Source organism: Myotis myotis, unplaced genomic scaffold (genome assembly GCF_014108235.1).
Source record: "Myotis myotis isolate mMyoMyo1 unplaced genomic scaffold, mMyoMyo1.p scaffold_m19_p_2, whole genome shotgun sequence".
Lineage (NCBI taxonomy): Eukaryota > Metazoa > Chordata > Mammalia > Chiroptera > Vespertilionidae > Myotis > Myotis myotis.
In genome coordinates this window covers 188,496,119-188,519,659 of record NW_023416324.1, presented here as the reverse complement: position 1 = coordinate 188,519,659, position 23,541 = coordinate 188,496,119, and the positions used below count along the sequence as shown (strand labels likewise).

The 23,541-nt window shown below is 36.7% G+C and overlaps 1 protein-coding gene and 1 non-coding gene across 2 annotated transcripts in view; both read right to left on the bottom strand.

The window, feature by feature from the left end:
- The window catches only part of WDR49 (WD repeat domain 49), a 142,458-nt gene that overhangs the window by 91,373 nt on the left and 27,544 nt on the right, over positions 1-23,541 (bottom strand). The window contains exons 4-6 of the mRNA XM_036350561.1: positions 23,259-23,433; positions 12,278-12,445; positions 10,230-10,378 (exon numbers count right to left, since the gene is read on the bottom strand). Coding sequence (XP_036206454.1) covers positions 10,230-10,378; positions 12,278-12,445; positions 23,259-23,433 — 492 coding nt within the window. The remainder of the gene's footprint in view (positions 1-10,229; positions 10,379-12,277; positions 12,446-23,258; positions 23,434-23,541) is intronic.
- LOC118677808 lies at positions 11,538-11,642 on the bottom strand. The gene has a single exon (XR_004974534.1). It is a non-coding gene; the product is annotated as a U6 spliceosomal RNA (small nuclear RNA).

Below are 23,541 nucleotides of genomic sequence, written 5' to 3'. Positions count from 1 at the left end.
TTTGAGACAGCCTTCTTTATCTTTTTGGGGGTCTGGTTTTCTCCATGACACCAAATAATAACAGTATGTGTATGTGTGTGCCTGTATAGGTAGCATATTCACATCACTCACATATCTAATGACTCTCGACTCTGAAAAAAGAGGCATTATTAACATTCCTTTTCTCTCTTTCTCTTCCCATTTCTCTCAATCTAAACATTTTATTCTTCAATCCTATTGGTTATCATAATTTAAAAAATGTACTTAGACATTAATTAATGCACTATAGATTTTAAACTACCTCTTAACTCACAGATACATAAGATGAACACCTTAGGATCCTCAAGAATTTGTTTTAAGCAGTGTGCTCAGAATTGAGTTAATATTGCAGGCGACTCTCACCACCCTTAAAGTTACTATGACTTCTCTAAAGCAGCCTATTTTTTTCATTAGCTGATTAAGCTACTCCATCATGCATTTCACTTACCTTGAGATCCTAATCAAGTAAAATGCTAGATTTTATTATTATGAACAAATAATCAAATGAGATGTCTACCATCTTATCTTCAAAAGTCTGGTATCTTAAGCTAAAAATAGCATTTGTCCTAGTCTTGATTCAAAGTTACAATGTGACAATATAATTTGGATCATGATTCAATTATATTGATAATTTCTTCTTAATTTGTTCACATATCCCATGGGACATAGTAGAGGTTCAATAAATATATTATTTAAATTTATGGAAGGTTGTAGCTCACCTAATAACTATTTTTTTATTTTTTTATATGACTTGTCCAAGAATATAGCACTCCCATAAAAAAAAAGAACTTGCCTCACTTCTACATGGTTATTCAACTAATTACAGATCTCATATACTCTACAATGATATTTATGAGAATTTTTCACATATCTTGCAGAAATAATTATGCTTGAGGTATACAGTAGCCCCTCCATCTACCAACACTTATAACAAACTTAAACAGACCTAATCAATTCTTAAACATCATTGCCAATTCTTCTTCCTCTGAGAATATACAGGGTAGGACAAAAATGTAGGTTTATAATTGTTCATATTGAAAATAATACAATAATTAATAAGTAATAATACAAAAATAGACTCTTATGTTTTAATTACTCGCAACTGTAAACCTACTTTTGTCCCACCCTGTATAAATATAAAGTAAGTTGGGTTTTCTTATCAGGATTTTTTATTAAATAACTCAATCTGATTCTTAAAAATTACTAAATTATTTTTATTTAAAATATTCTGGTAGCTCTTCAGAAAATGTTTATCCTCAGAAATATAGATTCTACAAGAAGCAAGACTTGCAAATAGAGTTTAATGTGTCCTAAATATAAATAGAATTGATAAACTATTTTTAGAATGTTAAAGCCATAGGATTAGACATATCTAGGTCATTCTCAAACACTCATATTACTTATGATAGTCTTGCCTTCATTGTCCAAAATTCTGTCTTAGTTAGTATGAACCCTGTTCTAAAATATAAAAATTAACTTCATGTCAGAATAATTATCTGAGGCATAGTTGAGTATAGATTAACAATAACTCAACAGTATTAATGCACTGTAGTTCCCCCAGAATAATTTTCACTGTATTGTTCAAGTAATTTATATTGGCTTTTAATATTTTGTTGACATTTAGTCATATAAATTAAATAAAAATCTTAAATAGATGAGCAATAACCTCTCTAGTCTATGATGAGTTACTTCTTGCTATTAGAGATATTTTTTATCAGATTGTGTATATTCATTAGTTTTTCTCAAAATAAATATTATTGTTTTGATTTCCCTTTAACTGGAGAACTCCCTCAATTAATGATCCTACCAACACCACCTTGTCTTTAATTCTTTAATTTTTCTCTCTGCTGAGAATCAAAGCAACAGCATTGATAAGCTGCCATCAATGTATATAACAGTGTTCCAGCATTTTCCTAGAAATCACCTCATGATATGTGCCCCCCCATAAGTTTTCAACCACACTCAGTACCAGTGGTTCTTACTCTTGACATCAGAAACACCCAAGGTGCTTTAGAAAGTGCCTATGCATGTGCCCTTTTCCCAGGCCAATTAAATTATAATCTCTGAGCATGGGGATCAGGCATTAGTATTTCTTTTTTAATTTCCTAAGTATTTCCTTTGTATTATACCTTAACTTCTCTACTTGGTTTTCAGGTCAATGCTAATCTCCTTGAATGAGAAATATTACTCTCAGCTTAATCAGTAATATTATGTGGCTTGGCTTTAAACCAGATAACTGTACTTCCCTTCTTTCTTAAGTAGTCTATATCCTTTTAATCATGAAAAAAATCTTACATTAATGGAGTTTTATTAATCCAGTCCTTTGACAAAATGTCACTTAAATATCTAGTTAATGTTTATGAATCTCTTTTTTTATATCCAAGTTGACTTTTGGAAAAGAATGAGGCTATAGCTTAGAAAGGACAATATTTAATGTCAACTTCTATTCCAGAAATCCTAAGAAAGTTTTCTTTATTCTTAGGAGTAAAAATAAATAAACTGACAAAGACCTAAGTTTAAAAATTACAATTAAATAATTGTGTGTGTTTTCAATATTTTTCACAAATTTTCAACTAAAATATACTATTTCTAGTTATAGCATGATAATTAAGAACTTGTGGTGTTTGTCCAGACTTACTAAGTGAAGTCCTGAAAATGCCATATTTGAAGTCTCTCTATTTCATCTCTATTTTATATTAGGAAGAATAAGTATTTAAGCTTATGATTTTATATCAAAGTAAAATTTAGCTATTCACGTAAGAATGATGACATTTTTTTCTATTTAATCTTTATCTTTTTTCAACTATTAGCTGTTTAATAATGCAGGATTATGAAAGCAAATATTGTATTACTTATATGAACCAGAACTAGAAACCAGTTTATTGAGACTCTAGACACCCAGATCCTAGTTTTAAACTACTCAGGTTTCTCAACTTGGCTATGTGATGTTACCTCTCAGAATTTACCAAATGGTCCCTGCCAGCTCTGAAGTTTTGCCAATTTAGTCTAGAATGTACTGAAATTGCCCAGCTCATTATCTAAAGATTCAAAAATAACAATAATTCTAACAAACTCAAGGAGGTGTGTCAGGAAAACTGGACTAAAGAAACGGACATCACCATGTTCTTAGTCTTGTTCTGCTGAAGAACCCCTCCCTGCTCCCGGCCAGAGATGGGCAGAGTCATCTCACATAGTCTTAATGAGACTATCTATATAATAAAAGCCTAAGCGACCATTTCAACTGAACGACAAGAACGACCGGTAGCTATGATGCGCCCTGACCACTAGAGGCAGATGCTCAAGGCAGGAGCTGCCCCACAGGGGGAGTGCCCCTCAGCCAGAAGCCGGGCTCACTGCTGGCGAGTACAGCGGCAGTGGCGAGAGCCTCTCCCACCGCCGCAGCAGCTCTAAGGAGCAGCAAGCCGAGCGGTAAGGAGCAGCCAGTAGGTGGGCAGTGAGGAGTAAGGGGTCCTGGACTGTGAGAGGGAACAGGCCAGGCTGAGGGACACCCCCCACTCCAGTGCACGGATTTCATGCACCAGGCCTCTAGTAATAATATAAGAGTGAGGGGAAAGTAGAAGACAGACTCAGATGACTCTATGGAGTCATCAAACATTTACTACTAACTCCTGCCATTCTGCAGGAAATGGATATAAAATGACAATAAAAAGGAGAGAATATATATCACTAGGGGATTTTGAGAACAACAGTGAAGCAGCTCAGGTTTCCAGGGGTAATCCACAGAAATGGATAGCCTACATGCAGATAATGGATAACAGGAAGTGAGAGCATTGGTTTTCCTGAATACACCTTTATGTATTAACAAGTCCATTTATTTAGAATTTGAGCCTTTGGATAACCCACAAAAGCATAATCAGTGACTAGTTAAAGGCAATTTTGTTTGACATGATATATGCTGGCAAGATGCCTCAGCTAACATTTTATCTTAAAGTCAAATAACAAATCTTCCTTTAAAAAAATATTTCCACTATTTTTCCAATACTGAAGTCAAATAAAATATTAATCACAAATTAAAATCTTCTCTTGTGCTATTCATTTTTAAATTGTTATCATAACCATTCTTCTTCTCTCTTTTTTTTCATTCTTTTTAACAAAAATGAGAAAAGACATACAGCTGTAGGACTCAGATTTTTATGATGTGTTTGTTTGTGGATTCTGACATTGACATTGAAAAACTCAAAATGTTTTCTAACACTATGTATTGTTCTGCAGAAATCTCATTGATTTCCCAGTTCAAATTTGGCAATACATCTTACTAATGTCAACATTTCATTTTAGGTGCTTTCTTTCTTAGAATAAAAGTTCATTGGGGGAATTTTAAATTTTCAATGAAATTGATTTTTTCCATTCTCATTATTCACACAATACTGGGAGGGGAAACAAAATTTTTGCTTGTCTTTAAAAAGATTTCTAACTTTGCTTTTCAAAGATCATAGTTCCTCTTTAATTTTACAAAGTAAATTTTAACACTTGAAGTTTCTTTTTTAAGTTCTTAAAATTTATACTAACCACAGCTTTGAAGGAAATAAATAAAAAACAGGTAGAACAAAGGAACTCTGGTTTGAGTATGACTGCAGAGTAGGTTTCTATAGGGGGCCTTCCTGCTTCAAAGAAACACAACTCTGAATAAAACATAACTGCTGCCTTGCTGGGCCTTCAGGGAGTGAGGACAAGCTCCACTGTTCTAAAAGAAGAAAGAGATGAAAAGAAACAAACTCAAGATGGAGACAGTGAACGGTAGGCACAAAAGCAGAGACGACAACCAGGCGCCTACGCCTTGGACCAGCAGCAAGATGGGGCACTGAGGCAAGAGACTGTTCGATTAAACTGGATGATGGAAAAGGAGAATGCAGTAGCCTCAGGGCAGAGTTTTCCTCATTTCCACTATCAAAATAATATAAATCTCCTCTGAGCAAAGCATCTTCCATTTAGTTCCTCAGAATGCCCATAGTTTAGCAACAGCAAAGAACAAAGTAACAATAAAAGATAAGCAGCCTGGCCAGTGTGCTCAGTGGTTGAGCATCAACCCATGAACCAAAAGATCACCAGGTCCATTCCTGGTCAGGGCTTATGGCCAGGTTACAGGCTTGATCCCCAGTAGGGAGTGTGGAGGAGGCAGCCAATTGATGACGTTTCTCTCTCTTTGATATTTCTATCTCTCTCTCCCTTTCCCTTTTTTCTCTATAAAAATCAATAAAAACATATTTTTTTTTACAAAAGATAACCAAATATAAAAGGTAAGAAGTCACCCTGACGTAGAATCACCAGAAAAGCAACTCTCAGCTTTTGAATCACCAAGGACTCCAGACATTGAAATTATCAGATAAGGATGTAAAATAATATTATGAAATTAAAGAGCTAAAAGTCAAAATTCAAAAAAATGAACAATGAAAGACTATTCACAATTGCCAAGCAGTTTTGAAATTATTTTTAAAAAACGATGATAAAATTAAAAACTCAGTGTATAGGTTATAATGAGAGTGGGCACACCCCCATTAGAAACACCCCTTTTAAAGTTAAGAATATATATAAGGGTGTTTTCTAAAATATAACCTAAACAAAGAATAGGAAACAAATTTGTGCATAACTTTTTTTCTGAAAAACAGTTAAAAGAATGAATAGTGGGTAAATACAGGATGTGCTTTTTCAATATTTTAAAGATGTCAAAATATCAAATTCAATGAAATTCCAATTCAAATACTAATATGGTTTTTATGGAACATAAATAATGATCCTAAATTTATTTGGAAGAATAAAATGCCAGACAATAGTTAAAATTAAAAAAAGAAAAACATAAAAAGTAGGAGTTGCACAACCAGGTATCAAAATGTACAGTAAAGCTATGCTAGTTAAATAGTGGTAAGTTAGTGTAGGAAAAGACATGTAAACTGATGGAACAAATAAAGCATCTAGAAACAAATTCATGCATATACAGTACTACAAATGATGAAATTAATAGCATTCCAAACCAATGAGAGAGAAATTATTTAAAAAATAATCTTGGATATCCATTTGTAGAAAACAAAAACGTCACACAAAAATAAACAACAAAGTTAAGTGCAATAAAATTCTACAGCATAAGAAGTATTAGTAGAAAATAAAACAGAGAATTTTTATAAGTATAGGTGTGAAAGGCATTCCTAAGCTAGATACACAATCCCTAGCCATAAAGAAAATAATTTCTTAAGACTTAATTTTATAAAAATTAAAAATATTTTAATGAGAAAAATGATATAAACAAGGGTAAAAGATATAAGCATGAAAGACATATTTGCATCTTATAAATAAAGAATAACCAAAATATTTTTCAGACAATAAATCAGTGAGAAAAAGACAAAGTCTAGCTAATAAGATAAAAGACATGATCAGATAATGCACACACAAAAAACACAAGAAATGCAAATGGCCAATAAATATTTGAAAAAAAATTTACCCTAATGTTTTATCATCAGATTCACAAAAAGAGGAACAAATCAATGGTATCGACTATTGATAAGAGCTTAGGGAAACTGGGATCTTTATACATCCCGAATGAGGATTCCAATTAGTGCAACATTTCTTAGTTGAAATCACCGATATTTATAAAAATTCTTTAAGAAGTGCATTTCTGTTGACCCAATAGCGTAACTTCTAGAAACTTATCACAAAGAAATTTACTTATGAGGTATTAATGGTGTGTGTGTGTGTGTGTGTGTGTGTGTGTCTGTGTGTGTGATAGTTGGTTTATAAAGGTAAAAAAAATAAAAACAATGTCTTTTTTATACATAGTTGATTAAACAATTAAGTTATGGCCATCCATACTATAAATTACTATGTAGCAGGTAAAAATTTGATCTATGTATACTCACATGGGGAGATCTCTAGGAGAGATTATTTAGAAAAAAGCAAGTTGCAGGAAAATATGATTCCTGTGATACTATTTACCAGAAAACTAAAAAAAAAAAAATTGTATTTGTACACACACATAGAATGATATATATAATAATATATGATAAATATATCATACACAATAATACAATATATTAAGTCATAATGACACAATATGAGAATATACACATCTACTGTTAATAGCTATTTAGGGAGAGAGGAATTTATTTGAAAGGGAAGTTAGCAGGAAGAATATACTCTTTTTTATTACATGGTTCTTCATATGTAATTTTTATGGGAGGGTATTCATTCATGTACTTACATAATTAAGACAAAATGAAAATGATTATTCCTGGGTAAATAGAAGGAAGTTGAGGATGGGGGCGGGGGGTGGAGTGCGGGGGGTGATACAGAAGGAAAAGGAAGACAAACAGGTAAGATGGAGGTACCAGCACAAAAGTCTAACTTTGTATTTTCCTTCCCAACCTTAGGACTAAAATACAGAAACCAGGCCCTGGGCAAAATCAGAACCTCAAACAAAGGATTAAGTTACAGCGTGATCTGCTTCTGGTGGGTAAGTGAGGATTAGTATCCCAGGAGAGAAGGGTTAAGAACAGCAGAAAAGCCTAATCAGGTCCACTGGTTGGAATATCAACCCCTGGGCCGAAAATCCTCTCACTCCCCATGGTGATTCCTTCATCAAATGACCAAGTTGCTGGCTTCCAGCAGGGCCTTGCCCTCCGTGACTGCCATTTTATGAGGCAGTTTGGAATGCAAAAAAAAAAAAAAAAAAAAAAAAAAATGCCCTTGGACAATTATTTAGTATGCTACCAAGTTCTATAGGGATAAACTTACTGCTTATTCAGCACTGGAAAGTGGTAATAGAGCAGTCTTCCAAAAGAGAACTAGTCTCAGATCATTTTGGGAGGAAATTATTTCGACCTACCTTACTTTGCTCTGAAAATCCTCTAATTTAGCAATTCATTGACCAAAACATGGTTCACTCAAAGGCTCTTTTTAAAAAAGGATGCTCCCTTTCATTTTCCCTGTTTCCTAACTTATCCCCAGTCTATAAAATACCCAAAATAATTTTATGGCGATAAAGCAGAGGCTTACCCTGAGAGCAGAAAGCCCTGTTGTTTGTTGTGAAGACATAAAGACTGTGATTATCATGCATTTATCAAAGGAAAATGGATTCAGACTAATGTGAAAGACAGCATGACAAGCTTAATTATAATGTAATGCTTTTAGAAGTCCAAGCAAAAATAGAAAGATAAAATGCTTTGAAAGAGGCCAGGTAGTCTTAACATTGATAGTAGCTGTACACAATCAATTCTGACTCTTAGGACATTTTTTTTTTTACCTTGCCTTTAAATTTATCAAACCTTTTAGAGAACTCTGCAATGATAAAATATCTGGTATTTAATTTATATTTATGGTGGATAGATATTTTTAATTTAACTAATAAATAAATTTATTATTTACTCAAGAATTATTGAGGACCTCTATATGCATGGCACAATCCAAAAGAAGACTTAGCCCCTAACTTCACAAATTCTATCAGTTAATTGACAATTACACTATTTTATATATTATGTATTTACATGTGTTTAATGTGTACGAATGTGTGCAAGTTCCTGGGAAACACGAAAATCAACTCCACAAGTAATCTTTTCCTTGAGAATACAATATGTACATATACAACCTTCAGTATACAAGACAATTTGTCTTAAATTCAATAATGAACGTTAGAGCAAAGTGCTAAATGATCTCAAAAAAATAAAAAATAAATATGAGTAGGGCATCAAAACAAGGTTTCACTCTGAGTTTCTTTGGTACTTGCGATTTACAGTAATGTGTCTTCCCTTCAGGCTGTCAACAACTGATCATGGACCCAACACTACAAGGTGCCAAGCACTGTGATAGAATACAAGGGAAAAAGATCCTGACCCTGCTTAAGGGAGCAAATAACTCTTTCAGTTCCACATGACACAGACTCCAATGAGGGACACACAGGTGCAATGGGAGTGTAGGGAAACACCTAGGGGTGCATGAAGGACTCCACAAAGTCTGAAACTTCCAGGACAGCTAGGAATGTGCCTATTGGTCGTAGAGGAGAGGGGACTGAAGGCAGAAGGAAGAGCATCCTGCAAAGCCATGAGGCAGCACAGTGAAAGCAGCCAGGAGGTTGATCTGGCTGGAGCCTTAGATGAATGGAAAAGGAAAGCAGGAAGTAGATTGGGGGAGGGCTTTATATAAGAGAGTGAGCATTTTAGAATTGATGGTTAGAGCAAGGGAAAAGATGAGGGTTGTAGAAATGTTCTTAATGGAGGGGCGATTGAAGTCAGACCCATCTTAAAGTGGGGAGATATGTCAGTAAAGCTTTGTAGTCTTTAGAGCAAGGGAATATGAGATTTGGAATTTGAATGGTGGCAGGAATTAGCAGTTGATTGGCGAAGCTTTAAGGAAAGGGAGAGGATTTCTGTGATAGGAACACAGTAAAATATGCTCATTTGGCAGGACTTATGGGTCGGGTGAGGTTAGGAGCTGAAGATGAATTTCTGGTTTTTACATTAGAATAAAAAGGTTAGATTCATTGGAAGAGTGTCAGAAGCTGCCCCCCAAAGCCTATTGCTTCACAACCAGGTGTCTTGAAATCTCTACATGTTCACTAGATCTAGAAGTCATGCATTGTGTAAAGTAGAAATTTTACAGAGGAACAAATGATGGATTCTTAGAGATTAAGACGTTTTCCTGAGGGGAGATAAGTAGTAAATAATGTGGTCAGAATTCAACAGGGACTATCGGGCTCCAGTGCCGTGTGTTTCCATCATATTTAAAATATCCCATCAATATCAAATAGAAATGAACTGATATACTTAATTTAAATATTCTTAATGTACTTGACATTCTTCAGATTAACTTTAATTTCTTACTTATTGAGTCTTCAATACTGAAGCAACAACAGCTAATCAGCTGTGTCTCACCAAAGTAACATTTCCTCGTCCCCATTTCTGTTTTTCTTCCATTGAATTAGTGAGAACTCTTGAAACTCTCAAGATATGACCTAATGAGAGCTCAATAATATGAATTAAATTCATGAGTATATAATTTTTAAGAATTTTTATGAAATACTTTGTCCCCCTACCTAGGTCTATTGTTACGTGAACATCAGTATATTTTGCAAATGTAAATTTTCAAAGACATAGTAGTTAGCCAGTATATTTTAAAATCTAAACCATCTCTTAAAGTAATTGAGTATCAATGATAGATTTGAGTAGAACTGGGGAAGCAGAATCCCATAAATGCACAATGTTACTTACTTTATCTTTGGAGAAGCTGAAAAGTTGTTTTCTTGCAGCAAAGAATTGGACAGCTATTACACTGGCTGAGTGACCCCAGAGAACACCAACTGGCTTAGAGGCCACATAGGGGTTCCAAAGGCAGACTTTGTTGTTAATGCCAGCAGTTGCTAATCAGAATCAGAAAGAAAAAAAAAGTTTTTAATAACATTAATAGCCCACATTTTATTTTGAAATGAGTGTACCTTATATCGGTAGACAAGTGCCAGTCTCAAAAAGATGGAAAATCTTGTCATTGCCCAACAGCCCAGACTCATGGGGCATGAGCTCTATCATACAAATAGCTGAAACCAAGGGAGCAGGGGGGAGGGGTGCTCATGAGGTGAAATGCCAACACAGAACCATTTAGGAAGCAGCCAGTGGCCCAACCACGTGGGGACAAAATCCTGCTTTCTAGTCCTTATATTTCCACCCTCCAGCCAACACAGCTTAGGAACATAGTCATATTAGTTATCCCAGGAGTAAGAAAGAACTAAACAATATTCAATGTTTCCAAATGAATTAAAAAACTGTAAAAAAATAAATTATTTTCACTGCCATCTAAATGATTATTTACAAGCAAATAAGAAGCACAACTAGATTTTTTACTTCCTTAATTGAGAGAATAAGGTCTTTTTTTTTTTTTAACATAAATTGGCTGTACACAAGGAGGGTGTCAGGAGCAGGGACCACAGTGCTTCTTTGGGTCTATGGAGAAACCAGAAGATCATTCTTTGTTGTGCCCTCAGAGAGGGTCAGCTGGAGCTGGCTTATTCACCCTCATTTTGTCAGCACTGGCCAGGTACAAAATAGTGACCAGTGGAAAGGGGTTTACCTAAGCAATCAATAATCAGTCAATGAAATGGCTGATATTTGAGTCCTTCCAAAGTCAATTCAACAACCCCTCCAGCATTCTCTAATAAATCAACAATACTCCTTGAGTGTTTAATGTTGGCAGGTTCCTGAATTCATATTCTGAGTATTTTTACTATATTTGTCAGCTATTATTGTTGGAAATGTAGGCATTCAGTACCTAAATTGATACTCAGTACTTATCAATAGAAGTCTATCAGTACTCTTTATATGAATGATAGTTATTGGTGAGGGTTAAAATGATCCCTTCTGTAGACTATATATGGTCATTCTCTATAACTAACCTATTAATTGTTTAATACTGCCTCACTTTTTTTTCAATCTTTAATTTCTTTATTGATTAAGGTATTACATATGTGACCTCATCCCCCCATAAACCGCCCCCCCCCAACTCATGCTCTCATCCCCCTGTTGTCTAAAACTATGGAACGCTTCACGAATTTGTGTGTCATCCTTGCACAGGGGCCATGCTAATCTTCTCTGTATCATTCCAATTTTAGTATATGTTATACCGAAGCGAGCACAGTGCCTCACTTTTTTTATAATGTTTGATCTAATATCATACATACCAAATTATCAGCTTTCAAATGTATACATTTAAACAGTTAATGCCTGAAAACCTTTATAGCTTATTTCCACAGCTAAAATATGTTCTTGTATATCAAAAGAAAAACTCCTTTAATAAACTAGAGCTAGGATAACCTGAAAATTTTCAAAAACCATTAGAGGTTGTACTCTGAAAGGTGAAAATGTTCTACATTTTGAAGTTCATGTGTGTATGTGGGTGGGGGAATGGGTAGCAAGGAAAATCATGTATTTGCAGGGGGGTTAAGCTTTTGGAGGTGTTAGAATGATGGTAGAATCTCAGACAATGCACAAACTGTCTTCTTTCTGTGTATCACTTTACTACCCTACCAGTGCTAATAAAAACACTCATTAAAGAATTGGGCACTTCCTCATATGTTCACCCCAGTGTAGCTCATGTACACCGTGCATTATAATGCATCATTATCAGACATTCTCAGGCAATAAAATGTAAGCTTCTCAAGTTGGTCTCTCTGGCAATAAAGCAACTAGGTGAAGAGGCTTCGTGCATACAAATAGGCATCCAGACTATCTATGAGGCCCCTGTAGTTATCATAATTTATTTTACGTACCAATTAAATTGAGCCGAGAGTGGTAATCAAAAGCATGAATGCCCTGGGCAATGTTGAAAGATGTCATTTGAAGATGCTTTTTTGGTTTTTCTCTCCAAGCCAGCACCACAGTGTTTGTACTGTTGGTTGTGCTGGAAATGATGGCATCTAAAGAAGCATTGTAAGTAACTGATATTAAAAAAAAAAAAAGGGAAAATAATATTTAATTGATTTTGCACAAGATATGAACAAAATAGAACCATTTTAATATGTATAGTTAAAAATTAAACTCAGATTAGCCCTCCACCGACCTCCCATTAAAGAACTCACAGTGGAAAGTTACAACATGGTCTGCATTTAAACTTTTTACCCAACCTAAGGCTACCTTGAATATTTTAATTGGAAGACATGGCAGGAAAAAATATTAATCACTCTAATTACATGGAATTCTGGGGATTGAAGATGAGTAAGTAATTGCTCAAATCCCTGGGTTCTTCCTCCTGGGTCTGAGGCAGGCAAACAGGAGCTTAACAGCCATCTGCTTCTCTCAGAGTTCCAGTTCATGCCCAAAGCATGGCTTATTTAAGTTGTGCCTGGTCTAGAATGTTTGAGGGTGAGACGGCCAGGGCTCAATTCCCTGCAAAGACTCACAAACACAGCTAGAGACTTGGGTAAAATGGCTATTCCTGCCTTCCTCCTGACCCAGTGCCAGGAAATGTGGAGCAAAAGCCTATTGCCCAAGCAAGGAAAGGGAGGACTCTTTGTTCAGGAGAACCTTTCCATTCTTTCAGACTCGGGCTCCAAAAGCAAAGATCTTTTCCCAACTTCCAACTACGGCTGCCCTCATGACATTCGCTTATACATTTTGCTCAATGATTTGTGCCCAGAGTTGAAGGATTTCTGATTTGACCTCAAAATCAAATTCCTGCCTTAGGACAAAGAAGGATGTTGTAACTTGGCACAGCTTGAAGAATGTTGTTTTAATAGAATGGCCCTTAGAAATAGTCCTGATCTCTATATTATATAAAATCAAGAGTGAGACTGCTGGAAAACAGATCTCAATGCACTGCACTTCTTTTGAAAGTAATCACTGACTCTCTTTGTTCCAGACCATCTTTTTGAAGACATTTGCTTAGGAAAAAACCTTGAAACGTAGATTTGGTGTCTCTCTTTGCAGCAAAATGTACACAAACTAACAACCCAGAATAAGAAAAATAATGTGTTTCTCTGGAATGAAAGGCAGACATGCATCGAGTTCAGTAAAAATGATTCAGCTTCTCTAAGCTTGGGGTGTCTTTCCTGTAACACAGCCCACTGCATGTGCAAGTATTCACCTGGGACCATGCTTTGCTGCTGTGGGACTTGCTAGCAAGGGGAACTGACACAAATATGCTGATGCCAATGTTGCTTGCTATGCTGTAAGTAATAATATCCTTTTGTCTTTAACACAGGAGTCTTATACTCTCTGTCATTTTAAGATTTGTTTTTAATTTTTATTTCTCCAAGTGAGCACCACAGTATTGGTTTTGTATTGTTGGTCATGCTAGACATGGCATATATATATATATATATATATATATATATATATATATATATATATATATTACTAAAGACAAGAAAATTTTGAGAGGCAGGATAACTCAATACATTTCTTTTCCTCTAACCTTCTATTGAGTTAATAACAACTAGAATTTATTCATTTAAGAGCCTATATTACATTATGTGAATAGCTTAATTTAATATACTACATATTTACTCACTATGAAATATATGGCTTAACATGACCAATTTAAAAATAAATTAATGAGATTGAGAGTATTCAATGTGTCTCAAAATATGGCATCCAATCTTCAAAGATTTATTGGCATCCACTATGTGTTCTGTGTTATGACAAAATTAATAAGAGAAGAAGTACACAGTCTGGATGCCCCCAAGTTTGGGATAAAAGATTTAAATCAAAAACTAGAAAAAACTAATAAAGTGATCAATGGAGTGGTACAGAAAGTATAATACAAGTTCAAAAAAGAACAAAGCAGTGTGGGCTTTGGGGTTTAGAAGACATTTGGTGAGTGTTGACAAAAAGATATCATTTCAATTGATGAGAAGTGGTGATAAAGCACATGTATGGGGAGCAAGGTAAACTCCAGAATTTAGAGCAGAAACAGGACTAATCTACTTTATTTTACAGATGAAGCAATAGAGACCCAGGCGCGTTCAATGATTTGGCCAGTCAGCAACTGATGTTTGTCAGACTCTGCACTGGAGCCCAAGTATTCTGACTCTGACTTTGGTGCCGTTTAATGTTACATAACGTTTGGCAGAGCTAAAGTACAAATTCAGAATGCAGAGCATGATCTTCTACCACTGGAGCAGAGCTTCTGAAATTTCAATATGAGTCACCAGGGGATCAGATCGGTATAAAAATGCAGTTTGCCATTCAGTAAACCTAAGATTCTGCATTTCTATCAAACCCCCAGTTGTTACTGCTAATGCTTGCTAAGCACCACACGTTAAGTAGCAAACACCATAATACATTCTACAGAGTATTGACATTATTTTATACTCCAGAGAATTACTTCATAGCTCCTAAAATTTAGACCAAATGTCCCTTTGGAAGTCAGATGAAAGTTATATACCCTCTCCACCAGAAAGATGGATATGCACATAACATTTCGTATGAAACACCAGGATTTTAGGAACCTCTCCACCTTCACTCACAAAGCCCACCATGGTATATCTGAAGAACTCAGGTGATGAGCCTTCAGCTACAAGGTAATTGTGGATTGTTGAAATACTTCACTGGCTTTCTCAAGTGATTCTTAAAATTTCAGTTACTGATGTTCAGCCTCATGTTCACCAATTCTAATGTTGGGCTCCTTTTTTATAGCTTCTACTCCCTTAAATGAGTTTAACTGGCCTTTGATGCTAGGTTCTCCTAATCAATGCCTGAGCACAATCTCTAAGAAAAGAGAAGGACTGAGTGGTACAGAGGAGACTCTCAGAAGGGGAACCAAAGCAGAGCTGCCTCACTGAGCACTAGGCACACAGAATAATTCACCGAAAAGTGTGTCATGAAGCCTGAAGCACCACTAAAGACCAAAATGGTCTACTTCTCCACTCTGCCTGGAATGAGCCTGGATGGTTTATTTCTTGCTCATCTCCCATTATGCAATCTCCCTCAGCCTACAAATTCTTTGTAATAATTATTAGGATAGTTTACTGTATGTCTCCCCTGTACTAGGCATCATGTCAGGTGCTTTCGCCCTGCGATCATCTTCAGCAGATAGATTAGGATGAGGAAATAGACAGTCCAAAGCCAGTTCGCCCAAGGGAAGGCAGCTAATGGGAGGTAGAAATGAGATTGAACCCACTCCTGTTTGGTTGTGGCCTCTCTGTTTTGCATTACTGCATCATTCTTTCCCACGAAGCCACACTGCCACATGCATGAAGATCTGAGGTTGTTTTCATTACCAACTACATTTATGTCCCCCATACTCTCAATCCCAGACCAAGCCCCCACTTTATAGAGTCTTCTCTTTCCTGATCTTGTCATTTACCCCCTAGGAACAGTATTTTTATGTCCTCTTTGTTCTCTCTTTATCCTTTTCTTGCAGCTACTGCAGCGGTTCTCAACCTGTGGGTCGCGACCCCTTTGGGGGTCGAATGGCCCTTTCACAGGGGTCGCCTAAGACCATCGGAAAACACATATATAATTACATATTGTTTTTGTGATTAATAATTATACTTTAATTATGTTCAATTTGTAACAATGAAATTAGGGGTCACCACAGCATGAGGAACAGTATTAAAGGGTCGCAACATTAGGAAGGTTGAGAACCACTGATCTACTGTCTTTCCTTCTAAAAAAAGAAAAGGAAAAATAAGGGGAGCAAAGAGAGGGAGAAAGAAAGTAAAAAGAAGCAAAGAAGGAAGGGAGGAAGCAAAGAAGGAAGGGAAGAAGGGAGGAAGGAAGACGAGGATGCAGAAGCGATCAGTTCCTATTAAGATGCGTCCTTTGAGCCTCACTGGGGAATATTAATTATAGGAGCATAGAGGTCCCTGATCACCTGCTAACACCACTATTGCTACTTTACTAGAAGTACCAACAGTATAAAATCTGATGACAATTGTTCTCATTAGGAAGCAACCTCACTGAAAATATTCCCTTTGTTTAGAAAAAATCCTTAGGGTTATTGTAACTTGGCTCAGTGAAGCAATATTATAAGATCTAAAGTATAAACCAAATACCACTAGTATGTCTTCAAATTCATTGAACTTCCCTAATATCACTATGGTATAATCAAAATAAGTTATTTCTACCCAGAAAATTACTTTGTCACATGTTCCCACAATATATCCAAGTATCATCTTCAGCTTTGAGGATATAAAAAAAAGTACATTCTGCTCAGGTATTCAACGTATAGCTTCAAGATTTGAATCTGCAGGTAACCAAGTGACATTTATGAGCCTGTGTGTAGTGTTATATATTGGAGACTCAACAATTCACACTGTATTTCTAAAGCAAGAGAGAACTTGTTTCTGATTAAATTGTAGAATGCCAGACCTCCTGAGAATGCCTGAGTAAAAGGTGAGAGTAAAGCCATTTTCTTAAAATCAAATTATCTGATAGATAAAAATGTTTTCCTCCTTCTTAAAGATAGAAAAGGAAATGATAGGTTATGATCTTTTTAAAATATCAGGCTAGGGAATGGGGTGAGCTGATTAAAAATAAATTATTTGCTTTTAATATTCTTGGTGAGTTTGGGGATTGATAGAGGAAAAAAATTAATTTCTGCTAAAAAAATAACACAGACTCATAGATACAGAGAACATCTTGATAGTTGCAAGATGGAAGGGGGGTGAGGGGATGGGTGAAAAAGGTGAAGGGTTTAAGAAGTACAAATTGGTTGTTACAGAATAGTCATAGGGATGTAAAGTACAGCATAGGGAATATATATCTATCTAATAATAAGATCATATGCAAATTGGTCGGGATGCCATCATGTAACGACTGAGCAGGCTGCATCCTTGCCCCCTGCACTGGCCCGGAGGCATAAGGCTCGCATCCCGGGGGTCCACAGGTGTGCGGAGAGGCGCCTCCACCACGGGCCCAGCCGGGGGTCCTCAGGCACGCAGAGGTCCACAGGCCTCTGCCGTGACCCAGCTCAGGGGTTCACAGGCCTCCCCTGGCTCCTGCCTACCTCTTTAGGGCATTTGGGGCAATCCATTGAGAAGCCCTGCATGGGTGGGCGGGGCCTACCTCTTTGGGGCAATGGATTGCTGGGCTCCCGCACTGTGACAGGGCATAGGCCATGCTGGGGGACCTCTCCTCACCCTGAGTGCACGAATTTCATGCATCAGGCCACTAGTGTGTGTGTGTGTGTGTGTGTATGTGTGTGTGTGTGCATAAAAGGCTAATATGCTAAGTGTTCCTCCTACTGTCCAACCGGTCACTATGACATGCAGTGGCCACCAGGGGCAGACGCTCAATGCAGGAGCTGCCAAGCTGCAGTGACTTGGCAGCAGTGATTCTCAGGTGACACACCCCAAAACAAAAGAGGAGGGAGCCTGATTCCTCGCGGGCTACACAATTCCACTTTCGGCCATGGTTATGTTGTTGCTGGGGTACTGTTGGCCCTGAATCTGGTTTACTGCACACTTGCATTTGCGTTCCACACCCTGTACCACAGAAACTTTGCAGAATGCCCTCTCGCACTCCAGGACCTCTTGGGGGATGTTGGAGAGCCAGTTTCAGCCTGATCCCTTGAGGCCAGCCTGAGGGACCCCACCTGCCAGAGGGACCCCTGCTCACTCCGCAAACACTGGGGAGGGACCACGGGAGGTTGGCTCCCGGGTGTGTCCAGTTCGTCTCACCCAGTCCCACCTGCTGGCCCCCTTCTAATTAATTTCCTTTCAATGTGCACGAATCCGTGCACCAGATCACCAGTATCTATATCATAAAAGGCCTATGGTCATCACACTGTAACGCAGAACAACCAATGACCAAACTCAACAGGAGGCATACACAGGTGGGTGGGGCCACAAGCGTGGCAAGGCGTGTGTGGGTGGGCAGGACTGTGCACAGGTGGGCAGGGCCGCAAGCACAGCGGGGCGCAAGCAGGTGGGTGGAGCCACATGATTTCTCGTGCTGGGCTTCTAGTAGTTAATGATATTCTAATAACTATGTATGGTGTCAGATGGGTACGAGATTTATCAGGATGATCACTTAGTAAGTTATATAATGTCTAATCACTGGAGTGTGCACCTGAAACTAATATAATATTATATGTTAACTATAATTGAGAAATTAAAAAATGATTTTTAAAAAAGACAATACACCAAAAGAAGCACAAATTATAAAAAGACTGATTAATTTGACACTAAAATTAAAAACTTGTTTTTATAAAAAAACCATAAAACAAAATGAAAAATATGCCTCACACTGAGAGAAGATATTTGTAACACACATAACTGACAAAAAAGAAGCACAAATCAATAAGAAAAAGAAAAACAATTCAATAGAAAAATATGCCAGGTAATTCACAGAAGACAAATTCTAAATGGCCAATAAACTTATGACAGATGTTTTATCCTCACAAGTAATCAGGAAAATGCAAATTAAAACTACAGTTGATGAATGTATTTCACACTCATCAGATGGGCAAAATGTAAACATCTAACAATTCCAAGGTTGGTGAGGATGTGGACAACCAGGATCTCATATGCCTGCTGTTGAGAGTGTAAACTGATACACCAGTTTGAAGAACCATCTGGCAACAGATGGCCAAGTTGTGCATAACTGTATGTGGCAGCCCTGCCAATTAAAGGTACATGAACTCAAACCCACAACATAGCAAGTCCACCCCTAAGCATGTGAGCTGAAAAGACTCCATGTATGTGCATGAGGAAACATGTAAAGAATGTTCTAGAAGCATGATTTGTAGTGGCAAAAGAAATGGAAGCTCTTTGCATGTCCATCAACAGGAGACTAGATAAAGGGCAGAAAAATCTACAACTTGAGAAATACTGGGGGAAATCCATTTAAATCAACACAGATTTATCTCACAACATGGAGTAATACAAATTGCAGGAGAATGCAAGCAGGGTGATACAGTTATGTAAGGCTTAAAAACACACAAAATGATACCACATAGCACTTAGTGATAAAAACGCATGTGGTCAAAATAGAAGAAATGCATGAAAAATAGGTTATGCATTTTATCTAAAAATTTGTGTTAGATAATATTTTGAGGGAGAAAAAGACAACTTGATAATGTCTGTCCATTAAGATGCTAACTTTCAACTTTTCTGCTCTCTGCCATTTAGAAAACATTAAGGAATCTACCATTAATCCTTGTCCTCACATGTGCCAAAATGCCCTTGTATCATAGCAATTAGGTAATGTGAGGAAAGTGATTTGAAAATGAAAAATTATACCTAAAAACTAAGTAAGTAATGCTATTAGGTGCACTTAGAGTGAGCTAGAACAAGACCACTCTCTGTCAGTTGCCAACAGGTAGATCTGAAGCAGGGTAAAAACTGGGCCATGTCTAACTAGGAATTCTTATCATTCCCTGGGCTTTTACTTTATGAGTCATGTGACTTGGGAAAACACCCTGCCTTGAACTTCCTTTGATGTTTCTTATTTGAGAGAGTGTGTTTTCAGTTGCATTTCTTATTTTGAAGTTGGAGTCCCATTCTCTGAGACCACCACGCGGCTCTCTATATTCTGAGCAACTACTATTTGAAAGAGGAAAGATAGAAACAACTCTCTTCCATTTTTAAAAATCAAAGTGCATCTAATTCATCACTGGTAAGCAATTTTTAAAACAATGCAATTCATTTAATGATTTCACAAAATGCTGATTAGATCCATGTTCATGATACAAACGGACCTTCCCCTTCCATCACGCCTCAGGACAAGCTGCAGGGAGAAACCTCTTTTATTCAAACCTAGGCAACCAGCTTTGCAGTTGGTTTCAACTGCTTTGAACGCAGCGAGGAGGCTGGAAGGAAAGGCAGGTGTTCCCGCTAACTCAGTGGTGCACCATCTTTTTGTCCGGAGGACTGATTTAGACACAGCCAAGTGGAACAACACACAAGCAAGACACTAAATCTGATTCAAACCTAGTCCCTATCAATTATGAAGGCTCCCTGAGGAAACACCCTGGCATCCGTATTCTAAATTCTCTGGCACAGCGCCATTAATTAGCACAGCAATTAGTGATGTCGCTATCAGTTCAAACTGTTTTGTATCTTCTCCTGGCCGTGGTCAGACAAAGGTGGCAAAACACAGTTCAATGTAATAAAGAATCCATAGTTTTTATTGTTGGCTGTTGAATGCTCACTCTTTCAACAGCTGCACCTCCATTCTGTGGTTTTCAATGATACTGTCTACATGAGAAGGCAATTACTTGGGACCAAAAAAAAAAAAGGAAAATTCCCTGAGATTTAAGACATTTACATCTTGCCACTATTGCCTGAAATCTCTGTACCTACTTTGCAAGCATTTCAGGATGTAATTATTTTTCCATTAAAATGTGACACAGAACCCCTCAGACAAGATGAAAATATTTTCTACCTCAAAGCGTTAAATAAGAAGTCGGAACCTTATCATAAAGCACTAAGCTAATACTCTTATGTCGGAAACTGAGTTTTTCCTTTGACATTTCAGTTTTATAGATATTCTATCCTTAGCTTCAGTGAAACATTATTAGCCTGCGTGCTCAAGTATTTCTTTTCTTAATTGTACATTTAGTCCTCACACTGAGAAGAAAATCAGCAAAAATAGTTCTTGAGGAGTTCTAAGGATATCAATTCATGTTGCTGGGGTAAAAAGAATATCAAATGAAAGCAGCCGATGTTTACTTGCTCCTGAGAGAGTAAGTCTTGCAGACCAAGGAGCACAGTCACTAGGAAGCCCATTGTCCTATTTTGGACTCCAGCCCCTCTCACTCCTCCCTGCTTCCTCCCTTCTCCTCATATATTAAGTTTTTTGAGAGTCAAGCCTATAATTACTCTTAATTCTGCAGTCTCCAATGCCAAAGGCAATTTTAAAGCACATAAAAGATAAATAATTGTTGATTGATTGACACATGAGGTCTACAATTTAAATAAACTGGCCAAAGTAAATATGTTTTCTCAGTTATTCTTCTAAAGAATATCCACTTAGTTACAATGAGTTTTGATTCAAAAGCTATGAAATTACATAATCCAGGTTAGATAGCAAAGATCCCTACTATTTTTCACATATAAAACTTTTCTTTAACCATTTCCTAACTACAGTGATTTAGAGGCTAAACTCTAAAGTTGGATTCTTCATGTTTTAAACAGGAATCTCTACTGTTGGTACTAAACTAAGTTCCAATGTTCTCTTGTCAGTAGATAAGAAAACTAAAGATAAGAAAGCACACATCGTAAACAAGATGAGCAATGAATTCACATGGCCCAAGAGAAAAGTTCTTTGTCCTTCAACTTAACAGACAAATGCTCATGAGCAATTTCCTGCACCAACAGGGTTGCTTTTTGAAAGGTTTACATGAAAGAGCGACAGGGTTTAGAGTGAGAACTTGACATTCTTTCCCTGAGCATAAAAGTGATACTTAAACTATTATTCATGTTCAGAAAAAAAAAATCTCAATTTTAAAACCACCCTTGGTACATCCCCAACCTTTTCAAAAACAGATTTCTATTAGCTACTTCTCTGTATTATCCATATTAATTTAAGGTCATTGGGGCTCAAATAATACACTAAACTTCCGGAAACCTACCACAAGTAGATTTTAAGAACTATGACTGTATTACCATAGTCTATCTAGTCTTTGGTTTATGTATTAAAATATCATGCTTGTTTGGAAGCAGCTTCAATAGCCCCTTACAGTTTCTACTACTGTGATTTTTGTTTCCATTTTATGAAAATGTAACACACAATTGTGTGCCTGTCGCACATAGTTGATGACCAAAATAAATAAATAAATAACATATTTTGTTTTTTCCACTATTAATATCCTGCCATAATTAAAGGATGGGTAAAAGGTACCAAAGACATGGTATAATTTATACTGAAGGAAAATGCATGATCAATAGTTTTTCCTATGAAATATTATTATTGTGGGTCATGCATTAAAGAATCACTAACCTCCTAAAACCCAAAAAGTGTAAAACTACCATAAGAGCCAACGGCTGGGTCCATTTTGACTCTATTCTTCAAAGCAAATTAGAACTAGACCTACAATGCAGTCAATGAGAGTGTGAGTTTCCATTCCTCTCCGTGGGCATTATTTAGTGTAGAAATTTCGAAATGAGAAAATTACCATAGTCCTCAGTTTCTGGACCCAAGGAGATATTAGAGTGGACATCGCACATCTGGATCTTGACCATCAGATGCAAATTTCGTAAAAATTAGGCATATTGTGAAACTAATAAACTCATTGGTGACTAGGTTTATGAAAGTTCTGGCTTTCTCTAGTTTCTGTTTTATAAGTAATCCTATCACACACAGAAATGTCACTTAAGATCAGAGAAACTCAGTCACTATATCAAAAAAGAGAAAAAGGTAGAAAAGGTAATTAAGAAGTTTCCATTTTGAAGGCAGTCAAACTAATATATTTCCCATGAGAGTATAAAGGAAACAATGGAGTGGTTTTGAGGGGATTTGTTAAATCCTTTTATTAAGCATCTTGAAGTGACTAGATGAGACCAGTTAGGATCAGAGTGGTGTCGAAGTTAAATGGATTTTGTGGCAATTTTCTCCCTTCTCTTGAGATGTTGTGAGTGCACAGTTCACCTGAATTAATTATATGAGGCATAATTTAGAAGGAAATAAAAAAAAGAAAGGGTCCTGCTAGTATGCAAGGGATAGCAAAGATTCCAGGACAAAATCTCCAGAGAACTAATTACTGGTGCCTAAACTTGAACATTTAGTGTGAAACATTTTCATCAAAGAATATAAACGAAGAAGTTGAAGCTGATCGTTTCATTCTTTGCTACGGAAATGCAGTACCTTGCCTGACCCACTCTCCACGATGAAGTTTGTGCTCTAACGTATAGCAACATTTGTGATATCCAGAGAGCAGTTCTGCCCAGTTAATGGTCACAGTGGCTTCTTCATTTTCACATGCACTAGCGGGACACTCAAACAGGGAAATCAAGGCTGTCGTGAAAACAATGGCTTGAACCTTGAGAGGAATATTGAGAGAGAAACAAACATGGGCAGAGAAATTGTTGCAAGAAAAATCTACATTCTTTAACATTAAAAAATTGGTATTGAATTAATAGGAAGTTCT